This window comes from Pleurodeles waltl, chromosome 9, assembly GCF_031143425.1.
Source record: "Pleurodeles waltl isolate 20211129_DDA chromosome 9, aPleWal1.hap1.20221129, whole genome shotgun sequence".
Taxonomy (NCBI): Eukaryota; Metazoa; Chordata; class Amphibia; order Caudata; family Salamandridae; genus Pleurodeles; species Pleurodeles waltl.
In genome coordinates, this window is record NC_090448.1 from 1,101,983,397 (window position 1) to 1,102,007,049 (window position 23,653).

The 23,653-nt window shown below is 43.1% G+C and overlaps 1 protein-coding gene across 3 annotated transcripts in view; it reads left to right on the forward strand.

Moving 5' to 3' along the window:
* Nucleotides 1-23,653, forward strand: part of SMOC1 (SPARC related modular calcium binding 1) — a 613,105-nt gene that overhangs the window by 537,226 nt on the left and 52,226 nt on the right. For all 3 annotated transcript variants that reach the window (XM_069208815.1, XM_069208816.1, XM_069208818.1), the window contains exon 12: nt 22,054-22,107. In XM_069208815.1, the coding sequence (XP_069064916.1) occupies nt 22,054-22,107 (54 nt within the window). The remainder of the gene's footprint in view (nt 1-22,053; nt 22,108-23,653) is intronic.

The window sequence follows — 23,653 nt, forward strand, 5'->3', positions numbered from 1 at the left end:
GACCCTGCCCCTTTACTGCAATGGCAGATCCTTCCAGAAGTACAGTCTGATCGGGGCTCAGTTGTTCAATCCCAGGAGCTCTGGATACCACACCCTTTGTGCCCTATCCATTGCCAATAAAATGACTTGGACCAAGTTGGTCCTGATCTTCATCAGAACTCTGACACAAGAGGCATCAGCGGGAAGGCATACAGGAGTCCTAAGTTCCACCCTAGGTGGAATGCATTTCCTAGTAAGAGATGCCTTGGAAACTTCAATGTGCCAAACTGCTGACAATGAGCGGTCTCAGCAATGGTGAATAGATTGAGCCAAGGTTCTTCCCATTTATGGAAGAGACCTTGCAGCACTTCTAGATGCAATTGACACTCGTGCTATGCAAGGCATCAACAGCTGAGCTCATCCATCCTGGCATTCAAAGATTCTGCCAGGTGGCTTCCTACCAAGAAAATTACTTGATGGTTCAGGCATTTCCGGAGACATAGTGCATCGTGGCACAGGGTTAATGGCTCCACTCTGCCCAGTTTGTTGCAGTACCATATGGTGGTGGTGTTGTCCATAAGCACCTATATGAGCCAACCCTTAATGGATGAAAGGTAGGCTTTCAATGCCCAGTGGATGGCCTTCAGCTCCAGAAAGTTGATGTGGAGCTGGGCTCTCTGATCTCCACCTCTCCCAGGTGGCCACACCCCAACCCAAAAGCGATTCATCGGTCAGCATCACTAGAGTTAGAGAGAGGTGTCCGACGCTCACTCAGTTGCTGTCCAGTAACCACCACTGCAGATCTTTTCCAGTCTCCTACAAAATCTGAACATGGTCAGAGAAGTCCCATTCACATTGGCCCCATTGAGACTTCAGATCCCACTGCAGAGCCTGCATATGCCACTTGCCATGCTTGACCACCAGGATGCAGTAGGCCATGGTTCCCAGCAGCTTCGGAGTTGACCTCACTGAAATCCAGGACCGAGGCTGAAAGATCAGGATCATAGCCTAAATGTCCGGGACTGTCTCTTTTGGTGGAAAGGAACAAAACTGAACCGTTTTCAGAAATGATCAGATGGTAAGGAGCATCTGAGGAGGAGTCAAGTCTGACTTTGACACATAGTGAACCTCAAAGATGATAGGAGGTTCACCATTGTCTGGAAGTAGTTGACGACTGTCTGGCAGGAGCCAGCTTTGAACAGCCATTCATCAAGGAGGAGATAGACTAGGGCCCCTGACGTCCAAAGATCTGCTACCACCACCACCATCCCTTTTGTGAACATCTGAGGGGCACTAGTGAGATCAAAGAGGGGTATAGGGAACTAAAAATGCTTCTGTCCCACCACAAACTGCAGGTAGTGCAGGCTAGCCAGCAGTACGAGCATATGGAAGGAGGTGTACTGCAGATCCATCGCCACCATCCAGGGTCGAGGGCTGACAGGATCTGGGCTAGGGTGAGCATTTTGCATTTGTAATTCAGGAAGAAAAGGTTGAGGGAGTGCCAATCTAAAACAGGTCCAAGTCCTCCATCCTCCTTTAGTACCAGAAAGTAGCGAGAGTAATAGCGACAATCCACTTCTGGCACAGACACACTTTCAGTAGTCCCTTTGGCCTCACGGGCTTGTACTTCCTGTCTCAAGATGGACAGGTGGTGCCGCAATCAGTTGTTTGGAATGGTGGAAGGTGCGGCCTCCGTCTGAACAATTTGCACGACCCACCTCGTCTGATGTTATGACCCACCTGCCTGGCAGAAATCATTGAATCCTCCTGACAACCCGGTGAATGTGCTCTGCTAAAAGGGTATGGCAAGAGAAGCTGCATGGGAATGGGGGGGGAGGGGGGGCAGTGGGCTGACTGGCTCCCTTTCTCTGACCACGGGTCCGATAGGTGCCACAGTCCCAGCCAAGAAAGTGCTAGGCACCTTGCTGAGGGTGAAGTGGCTGTACGGGGTACCTTCACCAAAGCCAAAAAAAGGATGAAAAGACTGATGTGGTGGGCATAGCGGAGCAGACAAGCCCAAGGACTGCGCTGGGCCCTGCTCTCTTTGAAGCACTTAACATTACCCCCATCCCACCCCCGCCGCTAGGGTGAGTCCTGTCAAAGGACATCTATATAAGAAATGATTGGGCATTACCTGAAAAGCTTGTGCACGCAAGCAGGCATAGAGATGAATAACAAAGCTAGCGCCACTTGTTCTCATAAGTGGTAACTGTTATATCCAGACCGCAGGGGACTGTAAACGTGGCTGGGTCACATCCATCCTGCATGGCCTGGGTCAGGATAGGACGAAGGTCTCTGGGTCCATCTGGGAAATAATGAGCAACCAAATTCTGGAGAGTGTGGGAAAAGTGGCCCTGGAGGCAACTGACAATAACTGACTGCCGGGCCAGACCTGAGGAAGAAAATACTTTATTTTTGGATGTCACCATTCTCTTAGACTCCCTATCTGGGGGGAGGGGAGGGTAGTCGGGAAGGTGTTAGGATTTTTCTGACTGGTAGAAGCCTGCACCACCAAGCTCTTAGGAAGGGGTGCTGAGACAAAAAGGTAATTCACCAAGGTGAGGTCAGCAGTGCCTCACAATTTGGCAATTTATTGGGGGACCAAAACAATATTTGGCTCAGGCCCCTAAGAGAGTTTTGTTGAGTGCCTTGTTAAATGGCAGCAGGGGCTCTTTATTAGTTTGCCCTAGCTGGAGGACTTCTACCAGCTAGGACCTCTAATTTGAGGGTGTAGGGAACTTTGTACACACTCTGAATGACTGTCGCAAAGGAGGCACTTTCCTCTATGGCAGGGCCTGGGAGTGAGATGACGCCGGGGTCAGGAGAGGTGTCAAGACCAATGGCATCCTGGAGGTCATATTACCAGTTTGGATTGACCATTACATCACCTACATCATAGTCATTATCGTCCCAAACAAAGAATGTAGGATATGAGCCCTGCCTTGCAGAGGTGGAAACTTAAGCGTGTCAGATGGAGAAGAATAAGGTTCAACAGAAACCAAGCTCGGCCTCGGTGGGAGCAGCACTGCCACGGAGGCCGAAAGCACAGTGGGTACCTCATCTTCTGGTGCCAACGGAGGCGGCATTGGTGTCCATGTTCCAGGAACTGGTGTGGGTTGTAGAATCAGAATGGGTGGTGGAAGAGGCCTGTGATGGGTTCAGAGGGCCTAATTGGCACCGAGCATGAACCCGTTGGCGGCATACCAGATGGAGTGCCTCTCAGTTACTTGGGGCCTGCAGGCACGTCAGAGGGAGTCGGAAGGGATCCGACGAGTCAAAGTTTGGCCTTGCAAAACTCTGGTAGTGGTGGAAAAAGTTAGAGAATAGGCTTCGAAGTCAACCAAATTCGGAAGCCAGATAAAGAATCGTGGAGAGGTCCTCGTGCCTTCTCAGATGTACGATGGTGGCAGGATAGGGACGAGTCCGGTTTAGATATTTTTATGTTGTTACCTCAACTTACCCAAGGATTAGCAGTGCAATTATATGACAAAGTAATATGTTGATCAGCAACAATACAGCCCGAAGCATATGCTATTTTCAGACAGTTTTGGAATTACTACTTCTGTGTGAGTGAGCTTTGCTTTTATTATATTTTTATGGATTTTGCTCCTGGTTGTGTGCCCTAGCAAAGTTATAGTTACTTGACAGAACTATGGTGAATTTCCCTGGTTTTACTTGTTTTGCGCCCCTTAGGCCATGCACAGTGTGCAGTTGAGCAGTGTAACAATCTAAAAGGTGTCGTTTTAGTTAAGACAAACCCACTATCTTTGTGAAAGGCTCAAAAAACTAAATAGTGACATGGCCTATTTGTATTAGCAGGGGGTCAGCTTATTAACATATATAAAGCAAGCCTAATGGCTTTATTAAAAACTCCCTACTAACTATAATCCCTATATATATATATATGTTCGATGGCATGTGTAGCTGCAGATACACATGCTGTGCACATCCCGCCATCTGGTGTTGGGCTCGGAGTGTTACAAGTTGTTTTTCTTCTAAGAAGTCTTTTCGAGTCACGAGACCGAGGGACTCCTCCCATTTCGACTCCATTGCGCATGGGCGTCGACTCCATCTTAGATTGTTTTTTTTCCGCCATCGGGTTCGGACGTGTTCCTTTTCGCTCCGTGTTTCGGGTCGGAAAGTTAGTTAGAATCTCGGAAAAAACGTCGGTATTGTTTGCGTTCGGTATCGGGTTAGTTACAACAGATCAACACCGAATTTAGAAGAGTTCCGGTGGCCCTTTGGGGTTTTTTCGATCCCCGTCGGGGCCTGGTCGGGCCGGCCACGTGTGAATTCAAGGCTGATGGAATGGACCCCATTCCGCTTCTGTCCAAAATGCCATAACAAGTATCCGTATACGGATCAGCATCTGGTCTGTAACTTGTGCTTGTCCCCAGAGCACAAGGAAGATACTTGTGAGGCCTGTCGAGCGTTTCGGTCCAGAAAGACGTTAAGAGACCGAAGAGCCAGAAGACTGCAGATGGCGTCGACAGAACAAGAGCATTTCGAGGAAGAAGAGGAAGCTTTCTCTATCCAAGAGTCGGACTCTGAAGAGCTCGAGGCCGAAGAAAAGCCGAAAACCGTGAGTAAGACGTCGAGACATAAGACTCACGAGAAGTCAACAAAAGCCCAGGGGACGCCACCGCCAACAGGCCATGGCTTAACCCAAACAAGCGGTGACCGAGCCAAGGCACCGAAAAAGGGCACGCTGTTGTCGAAGTCATCCGACTCCGGTCGAGATACCGCCATACAGCAATCTGAGAAATTTTGCCAGCGGCACCGAACAAATTCGGCATCGAGACACCACCACGCCGAAAATTACAAAGGTTTCTTCGGAGCCCAAAAAAGACCTCCGAAAAAGTTTCGGTTCCGAAACATCCAGCCTCGGAGCCGAAAACAGGTTCCTATACAGAGGAACAAGGATTGGCTTCCCAAATGAAAAAACATAGATTTGGAGAGGAACTTCAAGCTGTAGAGCCAGACTATACTCAAAGGAGGCTCCACATTCATCAAGACACAGGGAAGATAACCACTCTTCCTCCAATTAAGTTAAAAAGAAAACGTGCCTTTCACGAAAAGGACAAGGAGCCACAGGCAAAGGTGGCAAAGAAAACAACTCCACCACCTTCTCCACCACTATCAGTGCACACATCACCAGTAGCAACTCCTCCACTGATGCACTCCCCGACTCATACTGCCATGAGTCAAGATGATCCCGATGCATGGGACCTTTACGATGCTCCAGTATCGGATAACAGCCCAGACTCGTACCCTACCAGGCCGTCCCCTCCTGAGGACAGTACATCTTACACACAGGTGATCCCAAGGGCAGCTGCTTTCCATAACGTCACCTTGCATTCAGAACCAATTGAGGATGACTTCTTGTTTAACACGCTAACCTCCACTCATAGCCAGTACCAAAGACTACCTATGCTCCCAGGAATGCTAAAACATTCAAAACAAATCTTTCAAGATCCTGTTAAAGGCCGAGCCATAACTCCAAGAGTGGAGAAAAAATACAAGCCACCGCCAACAGATCCTGTTTATATTACAACGCAGTTAACTCCAGACTCAGTAGTTGTCGGGGCAGCTCGTAAGAGAGCAAACTCTCATACCTCGGGAGACGCACCACCTCCAGACAAAGAGAGTCGCAAATTTGATGCAGCAGGAAAAAGGGTTGCAGCACAAGCAGCAAACCAATGGCGCATTGCCAATTCACAAGCGCTTTTGGCAAGATATGACAGAGCGCACTGGGATGAGATGCAACATTTGATAGAACACTTACCCAAGGAGTTCCAAAAAAGAGCACAACAAGTGGTGGAAGAAGGACAAAGTATCTCTAATAATCAGATATGGTCTTCAATGGATGTAGCAGATACGGCTGCAAGGACAGTAAATACTGCAATAACAATAAGAAGGCACGCATGGCTCCGCACGTCAGGTTTCAAGCCAGAAATTCAACAAGCCGTGCTAAATATGCCATTTAATGAACAGCAGTTGTTTGGGCCGGAAGTCGACACTGCTATTGAGAAACTCAAGAAAGACACTGATACGTCAAAAGACATGGGCGCACTCTACTCCCCGCAGAGCAGAGGCACCTTTCGCAAAACACCTTTTAGGGGAGGGTTTCGAGGACAACCTACAGAAACCACAACATCACAAACAAGGCCCACTTACCAAAGCCAATATCAGCGGGGACGTTTTCGGGGGCAATAAAGAGGGGGACAATTCCAAAGAGGTAGAGGAAAATTCCAAAGCCCCAAAAGTCCTCAAAATAAGCAGTGACTCAAAAGTCACCCATCACATAACACCTGTGGGGGGAAGATTAAGCCAATTTTACAAACATTGGGAGGAGATAACAACAGATACTTGGGTACTAGCAATTATCCAGTATGGTTACTGCATAGAATTTCGAGAATTCCCTCCAACAGTCCCACCGAAAACACACAGTATGTCGAAACAACATATAAATCTTCTAGGATTAGAAGTTCAAGCATTGCTCCAAAAAGAGGCAATAGAATTAGTACCAAAACAAGAACTAAACACAGGAGTTTACTCACTGTACTTTCTAATACCCAAAAAAGACAAAACTCTAAGACCTATACTAGATCTCAGAATATTAAATACATACATCAAATCAGACCACTTTCACATGGTTACATTACAAGAAGTAATCCCACTGCTCAAACAACAAGACTATATGACAACACTGGATCTAAAGGATGCATATTTCCATATACCAATACATCCTTCACACAGAAAGTACCTAAGGTTTGTATTCCAAGGGATACATTACCAATTCAAAGTGTTGCCATTCGGAATAACAACTGCACCAAGAGTTTTTACAAAATGTCTAGCAGTAGTAGCTGCACATATCAGAAGGCAGCAAATACATGTGTTCCCGTACCTAGATGATTGGTTAATCAAAACCAACACGCAAAAACAGTGTTCACGACACACACATTACGTCATAGAAACCCTACACAAACTAGGTTTCTCAATCAATTACTCAAAGTCACACCTTCTGCCCTGTCAAACACAGCAATACCTAGGAGCAACAATCAACACAGTAAAAGGGATTGCCACTCCAAGTCCACAAAGAGTCCAAACATTCCAAAATGTAATACAAGCCATGTATCCAAACCAGATGATACAGGTCAAATTAGTAATGAGACTCCTAGGCATGATGTCCTCATGCATAGCCATTGTCCCAAACGCAAGGTTGCACATGCGGCCCTTACAACAGTGCCTAGCATCACAGTGGTCACAAGCACAGGGTCAACTTCTAGATCTGGTGTTGATAGACCGCCAAACATACATCTCGCTTCAATGGTGGAACAGTATAAATTTAAACCAAGGGCGGCCTTTTCAAGACCCAGTGCCACAATGCGTAATAACAACAGATGCATCCATGACAGGGTGGGGAGCACACCTCAATCAGCACAGCATCCAAGGACAATGGAACATTCAGCAAAAACAGTTTCATATAAACCACTTAGAACTGTTAGCGGTGTTTCTAGCTCTGAAAGCATTTCAACCCATATTAACCCACAAATACACTCTTGTCAAAACAGACAACATGACAACAATGTATTACCTAAACAAACTAGGAGGAACACACTCGACACAGTTGTGTCTCCTAACACAAAAAATATGGCATTGGGCGATTCACAACCACATTCGCCTAATAGCACAATTTATTCCAGGGATTCAGAATCAGTTAGCAGACAATCTCTCTCGGGATCACCAACAGATCCACGAATGGGAAATTCACCCCCAAATACTGAACACTTACTTCAAAATGTGGGGAACGCCACAAATAGATCTATTTGCAACAAAAGAAAACTCAAAATGCCAAAACTTCGCATCCAGGTACCCACAACATCAGTCTCAGGGCAATGCACTATGGATGAACTGGTCAGGGATATTTGCATACGCTTTTCCCCCTCTCCCACTTCTTCCATATCTAGTAAACAAGTTGAGTCAAAACAAACTCAAACTCATACTAATAGCACCAACATGGGCAAGGCAACCTTGGTACACAACACTACTAGACCTTTCAGTAGTACCTCATATCAAACTGCCAAACAGACCAGATCTGTTAACACAACACAAACAGATCAGACATCCAAATCCAGCATCGCTGAATCTAGCAATTTGGCTCCTGAAATCCTAGAATTCGGGCACTTAGACCTCACACAGGAATGTATGGAGGTCATAAAACAGGCTAGAAAACCTACCACTAGACACTGTTATGCAAATAAGTGGAAAAGATTTATTTATTACTGCCATAATAATCAAATTCAACCTTTACACGCATCTGCAAAAGAGATAGTAGGATACTTACTACATTTGCAAAAATCTAAACTAGCTTTCTCTTCCATTAAAATACATCTTACGGCAATTTCAGCTTACCTGCAAAATACGCACTCAACTTCATTATTTAGGATACCAGTCATAAAAGCATTTATGGAAGGCCTAAAGAGAATTATACCACCAAGAACACCACCAGTTCCTTCATGGAACCTCAACATTGTCTTAACACGACTTATGGGTCCACCTTTTGAGCCCTTGCACTCTTGTGATATGCAATACTTAACGTGGAAAGTTGCATTTTTAATTGCCATCACATCTCTAAGAAGAGTGAGTGAGATTCAAGCATTTACCATTCAAGAACCATTTATCAAATACACAAAAATAAAGTTGTTCTACGGACCAATCCTAAATTTTTACCAAAAGTAATCTCACGTTCCACTTGAATCAAACGGTAGAATTACCAGTGTTCTTCCCACAGCCAGATTCTGTAGCTGAAAGAGCACTACATACATTAGACATCAAAAGAGCACTAATGTACTACATTGACAGAACAAAACTAATTCGAAAGACAAAACAACTATTTGTCGCCTTTCAAAAACCTCATACAGGAAATCCTATTTCAAAACAAGGCATTGCTAGATGGATAGTTAAGTGCATTCAAACCTGCTATCTTAAAGCTAAAAGAGAACTGCCTATTACACCAAAGGCACACTCAACCAGAAAGAAAGGTGCTACCATGGCCTTTCTAGGAAATATTCCAATGAACGAAATATGTAAGGCAGCAACATGGTCTACGCCTCATACATTTACCAAGCACTACTGTGTAGATGTGTTAACTGCACAACAGGCAACAGTAGGTCAAGCTGTACTAAGAACATTATTTCAAACTACTTCAACTCCTACAGGCTGAACCACTGCTTTTTGGGGAGATAACTGCTTATTAGTCTATGCACAGCATGTGTATCTGCAGCTACACATGCCATCGAACGGAAAATGTCACTTACCCAGTGTACATCTGTTCGTGGCATTAGTCGACTGACTTCAAAATGAATGAAAATTGGAGATATGTGATTGAACCTTATGCTGAGTTGCCAGATCTGAAAGTTTCATAACACAGAAAACTGAATTTTGAAACATTTGAAAATTTTGGCTAATGGGGCTTTTTACCAACTCAGACTTCCCTGCTACCTCATCCCCTTCCTACCACCAAATTACTTAACAATGCTGTGCAATGCGTTCTTGATTCCCACTCTGACTACAAGCCTAGTAGTGGTTCTGCATGCAGCATCTAGGCTTCAGTCAAATTATTGCAAATATTATCATATCACACTGGTCCTCTTCCCATTAAAGTGATGTGCAATTCAGGCACGAGGTATTTATAAAACAGTTTTTCTAATCTAAAAGATACTATAACTGAATAACTAAATGTATCTCTCACAAAGGCTCCCCCAGGGCCAGTAGCAAAACTAACCTTGCCTAGAGAGCAATCACTTTAGGAAAACGTTCATCCACTGCCTGTTCCCTGTGATGGCATGCACCTCAGATTTGTAAATCCTTGCCACTGTCCATCAGACTACTCAATACCCTCACCTTATCTTATTTTAGCAGTCCCTGAAATCGTACTTACTTCAGAGATGTCAATACTTGTATTTCCTCACTGTCTAGCAAGTTTTATCTCCAAGGATATACATCAAAACCAAGGAATTTGTAGTACAAAGATGCACTTTGCGTCCCATGAGCCTCTTTAGATCATTAAGTAGCTGATGTAATGACAATGCAAGCTCACATTCTACCTCATCACTCGTGTATCAGGTACTGTTACATCTTATGCATCTCTTGCACATACTGTATTGTAAACTATATACATGTGAGTTGCCCTGATGCCATCTGGGACTTTGACTGCATTAATATAAAGCTTCCACAACTAAAAATAATTTTTAAAATATGTTGATAATAGTAATTCTAAAAACGTTGACTGTAAAAACAGTCAAATTAATGAGAATATAGATATAAATGAAGCACGCATACTTTACCAAGCTTAGGGAGGTTTGAGAACTTCTACAGCTCTCCCTACCAACACCATCAAGGTTACATAGAATTTTAGATTCAGATAAAAATGAAATTAGAGAAGACCATAATAAGTCATAATGAGTGGCTGTAAAAACATTAGCTCTAGGTAAACCATAAGTGGGTCAGATTCCATTCCACCAAGCACTACACGACTCCTTAGCATGTTCCAATTTTCAGCTATAATTTGCATTAAATGATTTTTTAAGCATTGATTGTAAAGCAGTCCTGAAGGATTTGTTTTAATAGTCAAAATGTATTATTTTGAAGGAAAACAAAACAACAACAGTATACACACTGCTAGCATAGTAAAGACATCTTGACCACAAGCATCCCCCACTATTGGTCCAAGTATACGTTAAGCCAAACTATACTATGCCCACAATTTCCCCCAAACTTTCTTACATTTCTGAGGACTGCCGGCTCTAATTTGGCACATCTGCCCATTGATGTCCACCATGTGACCATGGATGGGACACTTGCTGATCTTCAGTGTCTGGCAATGGCTCTTTTAGTGAGTATAGTCCCACAAAAGAACAATCTCCTCGCCCCCCCTCCAAGATTCTCCATAATACCCAGTAGTGCAATGACGGGGGAGGTGTCCAATACTCCTCCTAGGACCCATGATAGAGAGAGAAGAAAAAATCCTCCGTCATTACAGCATAATACGAGGACATCCCAAAACTATGTGAAAAAAAATTACTCCACTTCTCAGGACAACAGAAACAGATGGGTTCATAAAATCTGTTAGCTTGCTATAGCCTCAGGGGTGTAAAATTGTTCATGTGTAGGTATTTAAGCTTCTATAAGTCAGAGCCATGAGACATACAGGTATCTCTCCAGACATTGTCATCTAGTGTTCCAACCATTCCTAACAACATATTTTACATTTCGATAAGAGATCTGTGGAGTTGATCACCAGAGGTCTGTATATAGGCGATACTTCCCCCTTTCCCTAAAGGACCCATTAGGATCTTTGCTTCGAGTGGGCTGTATTTTGGTATATTTGTAAGAGAATTCCGGTGGGACATGACTTTCATAGCATACTTTTAAGTGTCAATAAAACTGAGATTATGCAAATCAGACTAGGTTTGGAAATCCCAAAATTATTTAATTTGTACCCATTGGCAAAGATCTACTACTGCCAATAAGATCCCACCCATAAAAACCTTCAAGGGCTTCCATGTGTTGCTGCCATTTTCTCTGACACAAGGGTTTTCTGAGCATAATCTTCCGCTTACATATGCAAATTGCCATGCAAGCAAGACTACCCTAGTAAGTTCGAGGAGGGTTTGCAGAACAGGGTCTCCATAGAGCAACCTCAAATTAGCATCCTCTCCCACCAGTGCTACTTCCAACAGAAGGCAGGGCTGTGCCTCCCACTACTCAAACAATCATTGATAACCAGTATCTATGCCGCCCATTAGTATAACTGTATAGTCACCTTGCAGAGCCCCTCCTCCCCCATCCTATGGCTATTTTATGCATTTGTCAAAGGCCAAATTGGAGGGCTGGTTCTGCCAAAGAAGGGAACAAATATTATCGATCAATTCCTTGCCCTAAATGTAGGGGGTGAATAGGGGGAAATTCTTGAGAAGGTACAACACATGCAGCAGCAACATCGTTTTAAATAGGGCTATCCTGCCTAACCTGCCTTGTACCTTGTACCTGCCTTGTATGGAAGTTTGGCCCATTTGGTGAGGTCCGTTCTCATCCTAAACATCAGGGGTTGCAAGTTCAGAATAGAGGCCAAAGTAGGCACAAGAGCTATATGAATTCCCAAACAATGGAAGCTAAGCCTATAGATCGGCAGCAATGATTGCCAGTCCACCGCATCCCTGTATCCTTTCAATGGAACCAGGAGGGGCTTGGCCCAGTTACCCGTTACACCAAAGGCCTCCTCATAAAGAGTCAGCATCAGGGTCATGCAGGGTTCTGTAAGTGAAGAACGTGATAGAAACAGAAGGATATCTTCTGTGTTTAGTGTAATCTGATGCTTTGTCACTATTCCCCAGCCAAATCCTTAGACCTGAGTGTCACTCTGAATCCAGGTATACACCGCTAAGGGCACTATGGCCACAGCAAAAAGGGGGATGAATAAGGGACATCCTTGTCTGGTGCATCTGCAAATCGGGAATGGTGAAATGAGAGTACTGTTGACCCATACTTGGGACTGTGGGTGAGTATAAAGTATCTGGACAAACCTTGGTCCAAATCCTATTTCTTTTGTAGTACTTTCTCAATAAAAGTCCAGTTCACCAAATTGAAGGCCTTCTCTACATCTATGAGCATTAAGGTGCTGGGTTCTTTCAGATCATAGAGACGTGGTAGGACTATTTGGACCCTGTAATTGCAGAGTCTGGTGCTTCCGTGAGGGATGAAACCACATGGCTCTTTTGCCAAATCCTTAACATATATTTTAATGTCTGCATTTATGAGGGAGATTGGGCGAAAAGAGAAACTCTTGTTTGGCAGTCTCCCAGGTTTCGGGAGCATCACAATGGTTGCCAAATCCAGCACCGGAGGAAACTTGCATCTCTCAATCGCTTCTTGGTACGTATGTAAAAAAGGGTGGAAGAGAGGTTGGACGCTGCAATAATATTCAATGGGATCGCCATCTCGGTCAGAGGTTTTACTGGGATTCATATCTTTCAGGGCTTCTTCAATCTCTTCCTGTGTGACGTGCTGGTTGAGCTCCACTCAGTCACTGGGTGCATCTTCGGCAGATGAAGATCCTCAAAGAGTGAAATAGAAGCTTCCCGCAAGGGGCACTTATTTGTTGAATAAAGAGAGTGGTAATAATCCATAAATGCAGCTGCAATATCTGTCGACTCCGAGTTTCCTTCCACCATCAACAATAAGGTGTGAGGCCATATGGGTGGCTGTTCCTCTTATTGCCATCCAGGACAACAATTTACTCGACTTGTACCCCCATTCATAACCTCTGCTCTTTGAGGCCAACCAACAATGGTGAGCCTCTTTGAGAGAGAACTGTCTAAGGGAAGTGCTCTCAAGAGCTAGGCACCTGTATAGTCTGCTGTCTTTGGTTGTCTTGCTCTAGGGCCATAATGCTGGTTTCCAACCTGGATAGCTGGCAGTGTTTCCTCCTTTACCTCTCAGATACGACCTGTCAATGCCCTGCAAGGTATCCCCTTTCCCAGCAACCCATAGCATACCAAGTGAATCCGCTTTTCTTTTTTAGCGTCCAGGAAAGCCCTCACCTTCTGAGCCAGATGTTGTGTAAATCAGCTAAACCCCGGGCATCCATCGATCAGATGGGACAAGGGCCTGCTCCATAAAGGCAAAATCAGATGTGCCCCGGGGTATAATGTATAAACAGGTTGTACGGATAAAGCTGGAGGCAGGGAGCCTCAGAAAATCAATGAGACTTAGTTTTGGGTGCTGCAGACATGAATATAAGCCAGAGCTTTCGGATTTCATGTCCACCTTGTGTCACAGAGCCCCAACAGGTCAGCGCAGTTGCGCAACTCACCCCCAGTTCCACCTCTCCTCCCTATAGGTCCGGCAAAGTCTACTTCAGGAGTCATGATGTAATTACAGTCATCCCCAATCATGGTGACACGCAGGGGTAGCTGCAGCACCGCCACCGTCAGTACTTTAAAGGAGGATTTGGCCAGCAAAGGAGGGACGTAAACACTTATAAAGGTATAATGGTTGTCTTTGAGGGATCCCTCAACTACAGTGTTTCTGACCAAAGAGACTGCAAACAGGAGACAGCAAAAGGAAATGCGCAATGTAGGAGGAATGCCACCGCACTGGACCCTCTGGTATGTCCAGCATGGTACACTGTATCATAGCAATAATGGGCACAAAGTGGTCTCTTAGTGCCCATGAGGTGGGACTCCAGCAATAGCAGGGCAGCTGGAGAGTGACGTTTCACAAATCTTAGAACTGCCCACCGTTGTATATGGTTGTTCAGACCATTGACATTCCATGTCATGAGGGTGAAGCACACATAGAAACAGTGGGTTAGAATCGAGAGCCATGTGTTGACTCAAGTTGCAGATAGTGGGCAACCTTTAGAAGCATCTGAGACCTGATCATGGGATGTAGGTAAAGTGCGAGTATTGTACGTAGAGGAGAATGCATGCAGCAAAACGTGCAGTGTGTGTAGACTTATACCATCTGAAAACAAAGAAAACAAAGAACAAATATAATCCCCCCCTGCCAACAACCCTCCTACCCACACTTTCACCCCAGGCCCTGAGGGATTTAATCTTAGAAGATTTTTTAATAATATTAAAACTCATCCTCGCACAGTCAAAAATTAAGCCTCCCTTTTGAGGAACCATATTTGTTGGTGATCTTAAATCTAGGTAAAATGTTTTCAGATCTCAAAGTGAATAATTTAGCTAAACATTAAAAGAATGTCAGGACTTCTGTGCAAAATATCACATAATTGAAAGAATTTGGGAACAAGAACTATTTAATATTAAATAGAAAATTATATAGAGAACAATCAAGCCTAGGTGCTTTACCATTCTTTAATCTACCTGCTGGCCCATTAATCTGTCCACATTAAATGTAATCTATAAAGGGTATAAATCCACATTTTTATTAATGAACTCTTGAACAGAAGAGAAAACAATCATCTAACTCGAGTAAATGTATTCAGTCAGTCAAAATACCTATTGTGCTCCATTTCTGTAACATAAAAGTGTATTTGATACAAAACATTCAACTAAACATCAGAATAGGCATAACAAAAACATTAAAAGCACCAATAGAATTTAAAGTACATATTAAAAAAAGCCACTTGACACACATGCAAAGCATGTCCTAAAACAGCGCCATTCTCTGAATTATCATTGCCTAGCATACAGAACAGGCTACTGTCCTACATACCAATGGGCTATCTAATATCTAAAGTTTGTAAAAATAACAGCGCTTGCTTACAATGTCTGTCTGTGCTTCTGAGAATCGGAATTAAAAACTGCTTTCTTGGGACCCCATAAAGTGTGCAAAAGAACATTATGTGCAACGTCAGTAGTGCGGACTGGTCATCACATGGACCTATGCTTAAGTCCGCCTGATTAAAACAGTTTTCGGGGAAACCAAGCATGAGGGGCAAAAAACTGAAAGGAAACCTAGTCAGAACACATCTATGTTGAGCATTCTGTATAAGGTGTAAATATGTCGGAAGTCCTCCATGAGTGGGTCATTATTATGAACTGACAATATAACACTATCCTCCTTACTTCTTTTTGACTGGACTAAATTAAAAAAAAAGATGCTAAATGTGCTTCTTGCCGACACAAGCACATGGTTCCGGCTCCCTAAACACCCCAGGGCAACCGATCTCCTCACAGATCGACCTAATATAGGCTAACCAGGGAATTTCCTGGGTCGCTTGAATTCGTAGGCAGCTTGTTTAAAGACGTTTCCTCTTTCTTGCATATAGCATGCCAAAGCATCAAAGGCGCCATATTGATATAATCCATAATGTAAGAGATACACAGTTCATTGTGGGCAATAGCATTCAAACAACTTGCTGGGACAGCTAACAGGTTTTTCAAAAACATATGTTCTACAAGCGAATGCCTTTTGAGTTCTGCCAGCCCCTTATGTGGCCACCGATACACATTTACTAACGTAGAATTTTAGGATCTCTTGAATAGGTTCAGAACCTAACTTTTTTATAAACCTACATAGGCCCTGCATTGCTCGTTCAGACATGGCCACCCTGTTTAAACTCATCAGTTTCCACATATTTCTATTATCAAATAAAATGCCCAAATACGGGAATGTCGCTGTCTCCATAACCTTAGCACTCCTTATCACGTGAACAGGTCTCCTTTGGTTTACCCCGCATACCGTAGTGCATGTTTTGGACTCATTAACTTGCAGATCAACTTCTTGCATAAAAATGATGTAATCATCTATTAAAGCTTGGAGCCCTCTGCCTGTTCTTACAATTAAGACCGCGTCGTCCGCATATGATAGAATGGGTATAGGGGTGATCCCACATAAGGAATGTCACGGGAAATTAACTTTAGCACTGTATCAATCTTATTTGAATATAGTGTAAATAAGAAGGGGGCAAGGTTGTACCCTTGCCCGTTCCTCTTCTTTAAGTGCTCAGTGCATTCATTTTTATTACTATATCACACACAAGCCTTAGCATCCCTGTACAATTCTCTAGAAAATATAATTATTTTTTCTTCAATTCCCATCTCAGTCATTATGGCCCAGAGTTTTGAATGTGACATGCAGTCAAATGATGCTGATTATTCCATAAATGACAGAAACTGCCCTTTTTTGTGACTGCATATTTTCCAATAATTAGAGAAAGGTTAAGTTCGTCATCAATCGTTCCAAGTCCTTTTGTTGCAACCATACTGTGTGTCTCATAAAACATTGTTCTCAGCCCAGTCCTCCAATCTATGCAATAAAATGTGCCCCATCACTGTCACGGTGGAATACCGGAGCAATATAGGCCTATAATTTTTTGGAAGGGACCCATCACCCTTTTTAAAAATGGGACAGATAATTGATGTCTTCCAGATCAAGGGTGGACTGACCTTAGCAATAGCATTGAACACATTTGTGATCATAGGTGCCCAGAAATCTTGGCATCCGCGAAAAACGTGAACCCAGACCTCGTCAGGGATCAGGGATAGGAGCTTTGCCCCTGCAACTTTCCTTCGGGCCCTCTGTACTTCCTCTAACTGAAAACTCAGATGGTTGGCACTCCCTGGTGCCCCAAGTGCCAGCTCCCTCAAAGGTACCTGCGCCTCTACCTGTGTATCATAAATACCCGTAAAACGTTCCATCCAGATTGTCCAGATATATGGGTATCCAAAGTGGGGTCCAGATCATCACCAAAATATGGAGCATTAATAACAATCCAAAATCAGGTATTATTCTTTCAATTCACTCGCCCTTTGAAGTGCCTCCCCAGCTTCCTCTTTTATCTGAGTCTTTCTATCTATAAGGGCCTTATCATATTTTGCCCGTGCCGTTTTGACATGTTGCACACCTCTTGGCTGTGCATGCAACACAAAATATAACCTTATGAGTACCTTTGAACATCTCACCTCAAACCAACCCTTGATTTCATGTTTTAAAGAACGCAGAACATGCGTTAAAGCTTGATTTATACTTGCTGCAATAGTAGTGAAGGCTGTTTTTAATAAGGAATGGTTCAGCACTGGGATCCAGAAAGGTAGCCACCGCCTCCTTGGAGTTAGTCAAAATGGTGGCAAAAAAGCTATTGTGATCAACCTTCTCCCATTTAAGTGTATACACATTTTACTTCCCCATCAGGGGCCTGACACATATGTGCTGGGGTGCCCTTACTACCCATGCATTAAGCCCCATGCTGCATGACAAAGCTGCATAGTCACTATACCCTGTAAATTCACAGACAACATCTCTTACCCTTTTAGCCAGCTCCTCCCTAATAAGGGGATAATCAATTGTTGAAACACCAGAATTGCCCTGGAAAGATGGCACCGACACCCCCTGGTCAATCCTCAGCACATTAATCATCGTAAGCTCCAATTTAACCAATAGTTTATTCAAGGCTGAACCATAGGGGCCATGCCTAAAATGAGTAAATGGTTCATTCTGGATATCTTCCAAACCACAAACTACCTTCCCACTAATAGGGCAATAATGTGCATTAAAATCTCTTACCCAAAGGAGGCGTAGTGGTTTAGGGTGATCACATCATTAACTCAAAAGCCATATCGAGGTCACTGACCACCTCGGTTCTCCCCCTATCAAAACAGTTGTTATAGAAATTAATTATCATCAAATTCCAATCTTCACGAATATCTCAAAAAAGTAAATTAAAGTATGGAGAATTGTGAACAAACGTAATCACTTTCCCAGGGAAAGTGTTGGCGATGTATGTAACCAAGCCCCACTTAGCTCTTCCTGTGAACGACGGGCTTGCCTTAGTTTGATAGGAGAACCCATCTATATGATTTTCCAAAACTTTCCACATTTCCTGTTGACCTATTATGTTATAAGAAGCAATGAGATCTAGCCAATCCTGCAGAATCAGCTTATTGTGCAGCCCAGCAATGTTCCATGAAATAATACTAATAAAATGCCCGAATCCATTTTTCCCTCTGGGTACCCTGTGTATGGCTTGGATCACAGGAGCAGCCACTATCTCACTTATTGGAGGGCTATTAGTCGCTGCCGGCAAGAGTTCTATTTTCGAGTTCTTAGCACTTCGGGGGTGGGTGGGGTGGGGGGTGAGGGGGGTTTTAACATCATCCCATATAAGACAATCTTGACCCAGTCAATCCTTTGCATTCAGATCACTTAAACAACCAAACTGGTTCCCCTTCCTCCAATCCACATTAGTTGACACAGGATCACCCTCACACCCCCGGCTAGTCATCAGGTCAGGGAAGCTACTAGGCCAGTACTCGTTCAGACCCATTAAGTTGTTGTCTCTATGCAGAGCTACAGATCTACGACTGACAGAGTTAACGCCAGGGCCTCTTTGGTTCAGCCCGCTCATGTTGGGTCGGATATTATGGCCGGGTCTATAAAAGTAACGTAATGGTAAAACATTAATAGCATGAGGCATCAGTCCCTTACGACCATGACTCCTCAAACTTTTTTCCCACCAGATCACGATCACAAACATTGAAAACCACACAATACCCCTCTATTGACTTTTTCAATTGCCCAACCCAGCTGACTCGTCTGATCATAAATTATATTCTGGAACAAAATATTGGCTGTGATGGAGCTAGCTGTGGTGCTAATCCAATGCACACACTTATGTCCAAGTTCGTACCATGACTCATATTTAAAAGGGGGTAGTGGAGGGGGTCCTGCTAGAATGGCTACATAAGGAACTGATTATGGTGGGAGACTAAGTGCTGGAACTACAGGTATCTTGCTGGGGACTGTTGTCAATGATTAGCCCCTAAGCGGTGTAGTTGTAGCACCCCTCCTAACATTCTTCCCAATAGCTAAAACTGTGGGTTCACTTGAGGCACCTGGACCTAGGGTTAAAGATTCTGAGGTTTATTGGCCACCCTTTCCTGAGTTAGTTGACGTTATCTTACTACTCCAGCAAGGGGAACACGGAAGTGGCCTCAGTGTGGGCCATACGATCCAGTGAACTGACACAGGACTTAACCAAAGATTCCACATCAGACAATCTGCTATTAATCATATTAGTGTAGATGCCAAATGGTGCTCCATGTCTGCCATAATATCCTTACAGTGAGAAAGCAGCCTGTCTTCTATTCCCAACAGCAGACCTTCCCTATCAGTAGGAGTCCCATTATTTAAAACCGGGCCCTTATGCAAGGCTGACTTATTTGGTGCAATGATATGCGGCCCTTTTGTACATATCTTAGATTTCCTATTTGATCGAGAATTCATCAAACGGGAAGCGGCAGCAGATCACACTTGTTTGTGAGGGCCTTCGCTTAAGGTGCTACATGACCCCAGTTATTCACCCCTAGCACTTTTAGAGGAATTTTTCTGCACCAAAGGGTCAAGATTAACTCTAAAAGATTTCTTTGTAGCCTCTAATCTTGCTTCTGTGTTAAATGATTCTCTTCTGGAGCATATAAATCTTGTAATATTGTCACAACATTCAGAAATCCCTGTGTTTCAAACACATTTTTAACAATCTTTTTTTTTTTTAACAGTTAGCAAACATTTTCCAAGACCTATTCTGACTTCCATAAAAATGGACATTCATCTATGACCTTTTTTCGAAATTGAATATTAGAAAATACAGTAGTTTTAGATTAGATGTTCTCCAAGACTCTGTTAAACGTCCATGCAAAACAATGTTATTGATTACATTTTTATATTATTTGAGACTTACTTCACCTCGGCATACCTACCTTAACTTGGTTAAAGTCACTGGCCATAGTAAATGTATAATTTCTGCAAGAAAACAACTTATAGGTAGGCCATGGATTTTTAAAAGTAAGAATATATTGATTTTGTTATATACATTTGAAATACAGTAGACCATTATTCATCTCCACATCAATCAGTATCATTCTAAATAAAATAGAAAGCATCAAAGAAACACGGAGTTCAATACCAAACTAAACCGCATCCCTCACCTATATCAGAACATGCCTACATGACATCCCTTACAGTCCCTAACCATTTGAGGCCTTGCAAATATTCAGATATTCCTAGAACCCACTAGCCATGCCTATTGTATCATCTGCACCAAATACACTTCAACCAACTATTAATTTCATACATACTTCCAACAATGCTGTTAGTCAATATTCCATACAAATATCAGTCACCGTACAATTAGTCAATAACACTTTACAGATCCTTGACAAAAACTCTGACTAATTATCCACCTTGTTGCAGCCAACATATTGGATACAGTAAACCGTCTCTACCTTCTCTCTACCATACTAAACACACACAGGCTTAGGTCACACAGTCCATCAATAATCTCCTCACGTTGACCAGTTCTATCACAATGTGCTGGAACCGAGTTCCACAGGCCACACTCCCCCTTTACTATTCACATAGAGTGTCCACCACAACTTTATTACAGGCAAAACAACTTTAACCTCTGAAGTAAGGCAGTCCTTAGAGCAAAACAAGAAAATGCAATCTATCAATTGGCCGATGATAGTCTACCTCATATTAATGTTGGCTAAGGACCTCAATTATCTCAAACTTTGCCTAACCCTATCCAGAGCTGGATATCCATGGTCTGCCTCAAACTGTAGTTCATTAATACTCAATTTACCGTAATCGGTTAGAACAAAGAAAACGGTTCAAGCATGACTGACTACCACAGATCGGGAGGGATCGCCCCACTGCCTCACTCCATATGTTAAGACATGAGTTTCTAGATGGACTCACTCCTGCTCCTTCCAACCCCACATCAAGAAAAACAGACCATCACAGCTTAGCTTCCTGAAAAACAATGAAAGCCTTGCTCCCACCTCCAAAGTTCTAGGTAACAGCCTAGTAAATACCTTCTAGACAACATGCAAGGCCAGCTTAAAGTGATATCTTATACTGCAGTCCAGCTAATGAAATGAAACTACATCTGCCGCATATTATCAGAACTATGCAGTCTCGATCTATCAGCCAAGATGTTGTACTGTGTACTGACCAATGTACAAGGAAGCCAAGACCAAGAAACTGGAACATTTAGGTGCCATACTGGCTATTTTTGTACCCCTGTAAGCAAAGCTGTGTCCCAGACCAGAGGGGCATAAAAATGGTGCCAGAGAAAACCCATAAATACACTTTCTCAATCACCGGCCCCAAACTTTGGAGCGATCTCCCTTTTCTGTCTCGTATACCTTCCATCCCGTAATTCAGAACAAAAGAAGAGTGAGTAGTTTCAGCACTTCTTTCCACATATCTGCATGAAAGTTGTCAGATGCACAGCTCTACACCCTGATCTTATTGCTCTGTTCCTTCCTCCAATTTAGGTACTCCAGATCACCAAACTGTAATAGCCATACTACAGCATCCATGTATCCTGAACTGTGCTCATTTTGCACTGCTTGCTGTGCCTTTGTAGAGTGTACACCGCTGAGATAAAGCAGCTCTATGCAGAAAACCCAAATAAAATAATGATTAATGAACAATGTTAGAAATATTCATGAGAAGTAAACAAAACCAATGATAAAATAATATGATACCACCATTAAGCAATTCAATTATTTCTATTTCTTTTGTTTCTTGTAGGTAGCAATCCTGGTAGATTATCAAAGGGAAAGAGAAATGGACCCAATCCATTTAGTAAGCACTTGCATTTTTTAAACGTTCCTCTGTTTCTGTTGTTTTCTTGCTGATAAGAGTGCTAAGTGTTTCTGATGAGCCATGAAATTATAAACATCAGGAATGTGGATAACACGATGCAGCCGAAAGGAAAGTAACTCAGACGTTTACCAGGGAAGTCTTATGTGATATGCCATATGAAACGACAACTAATGTGAATGCATGTTTGTTTTAAAACCCCTGTAACTGATATCGATAGTGTAAATAAATAATATGTACCAGAACGTAAAACATGTCACAATCAGACTATACATCACCATGGGACACACATTTGTTCATGTGACTTTTGGGTTGATTGTGGATATCAAAGAATATTTTTTTTGCCGCCTTCGTGGTGACATCAGACAGATCATTCCAAATGATATTTCATTGTTAGGATCTGAGACCATTTCTTTCTAAATGAGTAGGGGATAATTATCGTGTACTGAATTAATTAATTTAAATGCCCAAATGCCTACATCTAATAATTGTTTGGAAATATTGGTTGGAAGTTCTATTGTAACGTGTGTGTGTGTGTGTGTGTGTGTGTGTATGTATATGTATATGTATATATATATATATATATATATATATATATATATATATATATATATATATGCCATCTATCTGCCAGTGTTTGAAATGGTTTATTAGACAAGCTTGAGCCCGTGAATAATCTGAATTTGGTTATGGTCTGATTAACAGCAAACGACAATGCTATCGACAACAATTTCCACATGAAGCCCCGTATTTCTTCACAAGGCTTTACGACGGTTACATTGCGTCGCTGTATGGTTTTTTTTGTGATCACACGAGCCATTACGTGTAGCTGATCAGTTATTGTGAAGACGGGCACACGTGCGCTTGGTTGATTGCCACCTTCCATTTGGAGTTCGGATTTTCCTGTTGTCTGGGCATTTTTAGCCAGGGAGAGTTTGTTTTCTGTCATTGGTTCTTTTCAAGGCGTCTTGACGATCAGCGTCTTAATATGCATGAAGTGGGCGGGGACTACCAGAGGTGGCCGGACGGGTACGGTTGAACTGCGCGGTCGGTGGTGGTCCCGACATGACATTTCGTGCATTGCGGCGAGTAAGTTTGTATTGGAATTGTTGAGGGCGCTGCCAATTCACAAGGCAGTTACTAATATTTGTGGGACTGCTCTTTACCCCTTCGCTGCCAGGCCTTTTCCCCCTCCTGTGCCAGGCCTTTTTTTGCCTATTTGGAATTGTTCTCGCTTAGGCCCTCATAACTTTTTGTCCACATAAGCTACCCACACCAAATTTGCGTCCTTTTTTTCCAACATCCTAGGGATTCTAGAGGTACCCAGACTTTGTGGGTTCCCCTGAAGGAGGCCAAGAAATTAGCCAAAATACAGTGAAAATTTCGTTTTTAAACAAAAAATTGGAAAAAGGGTCTGCAGAAGAAGGCTTGTGGTTTTTTCCCTGAAAATGGCATCAACAAAGGGTTTGCGATGCTAAAATCACCAGCTTCCCAGCTTTCAGGAACAGGCAGACTTGAATCAGAAAAC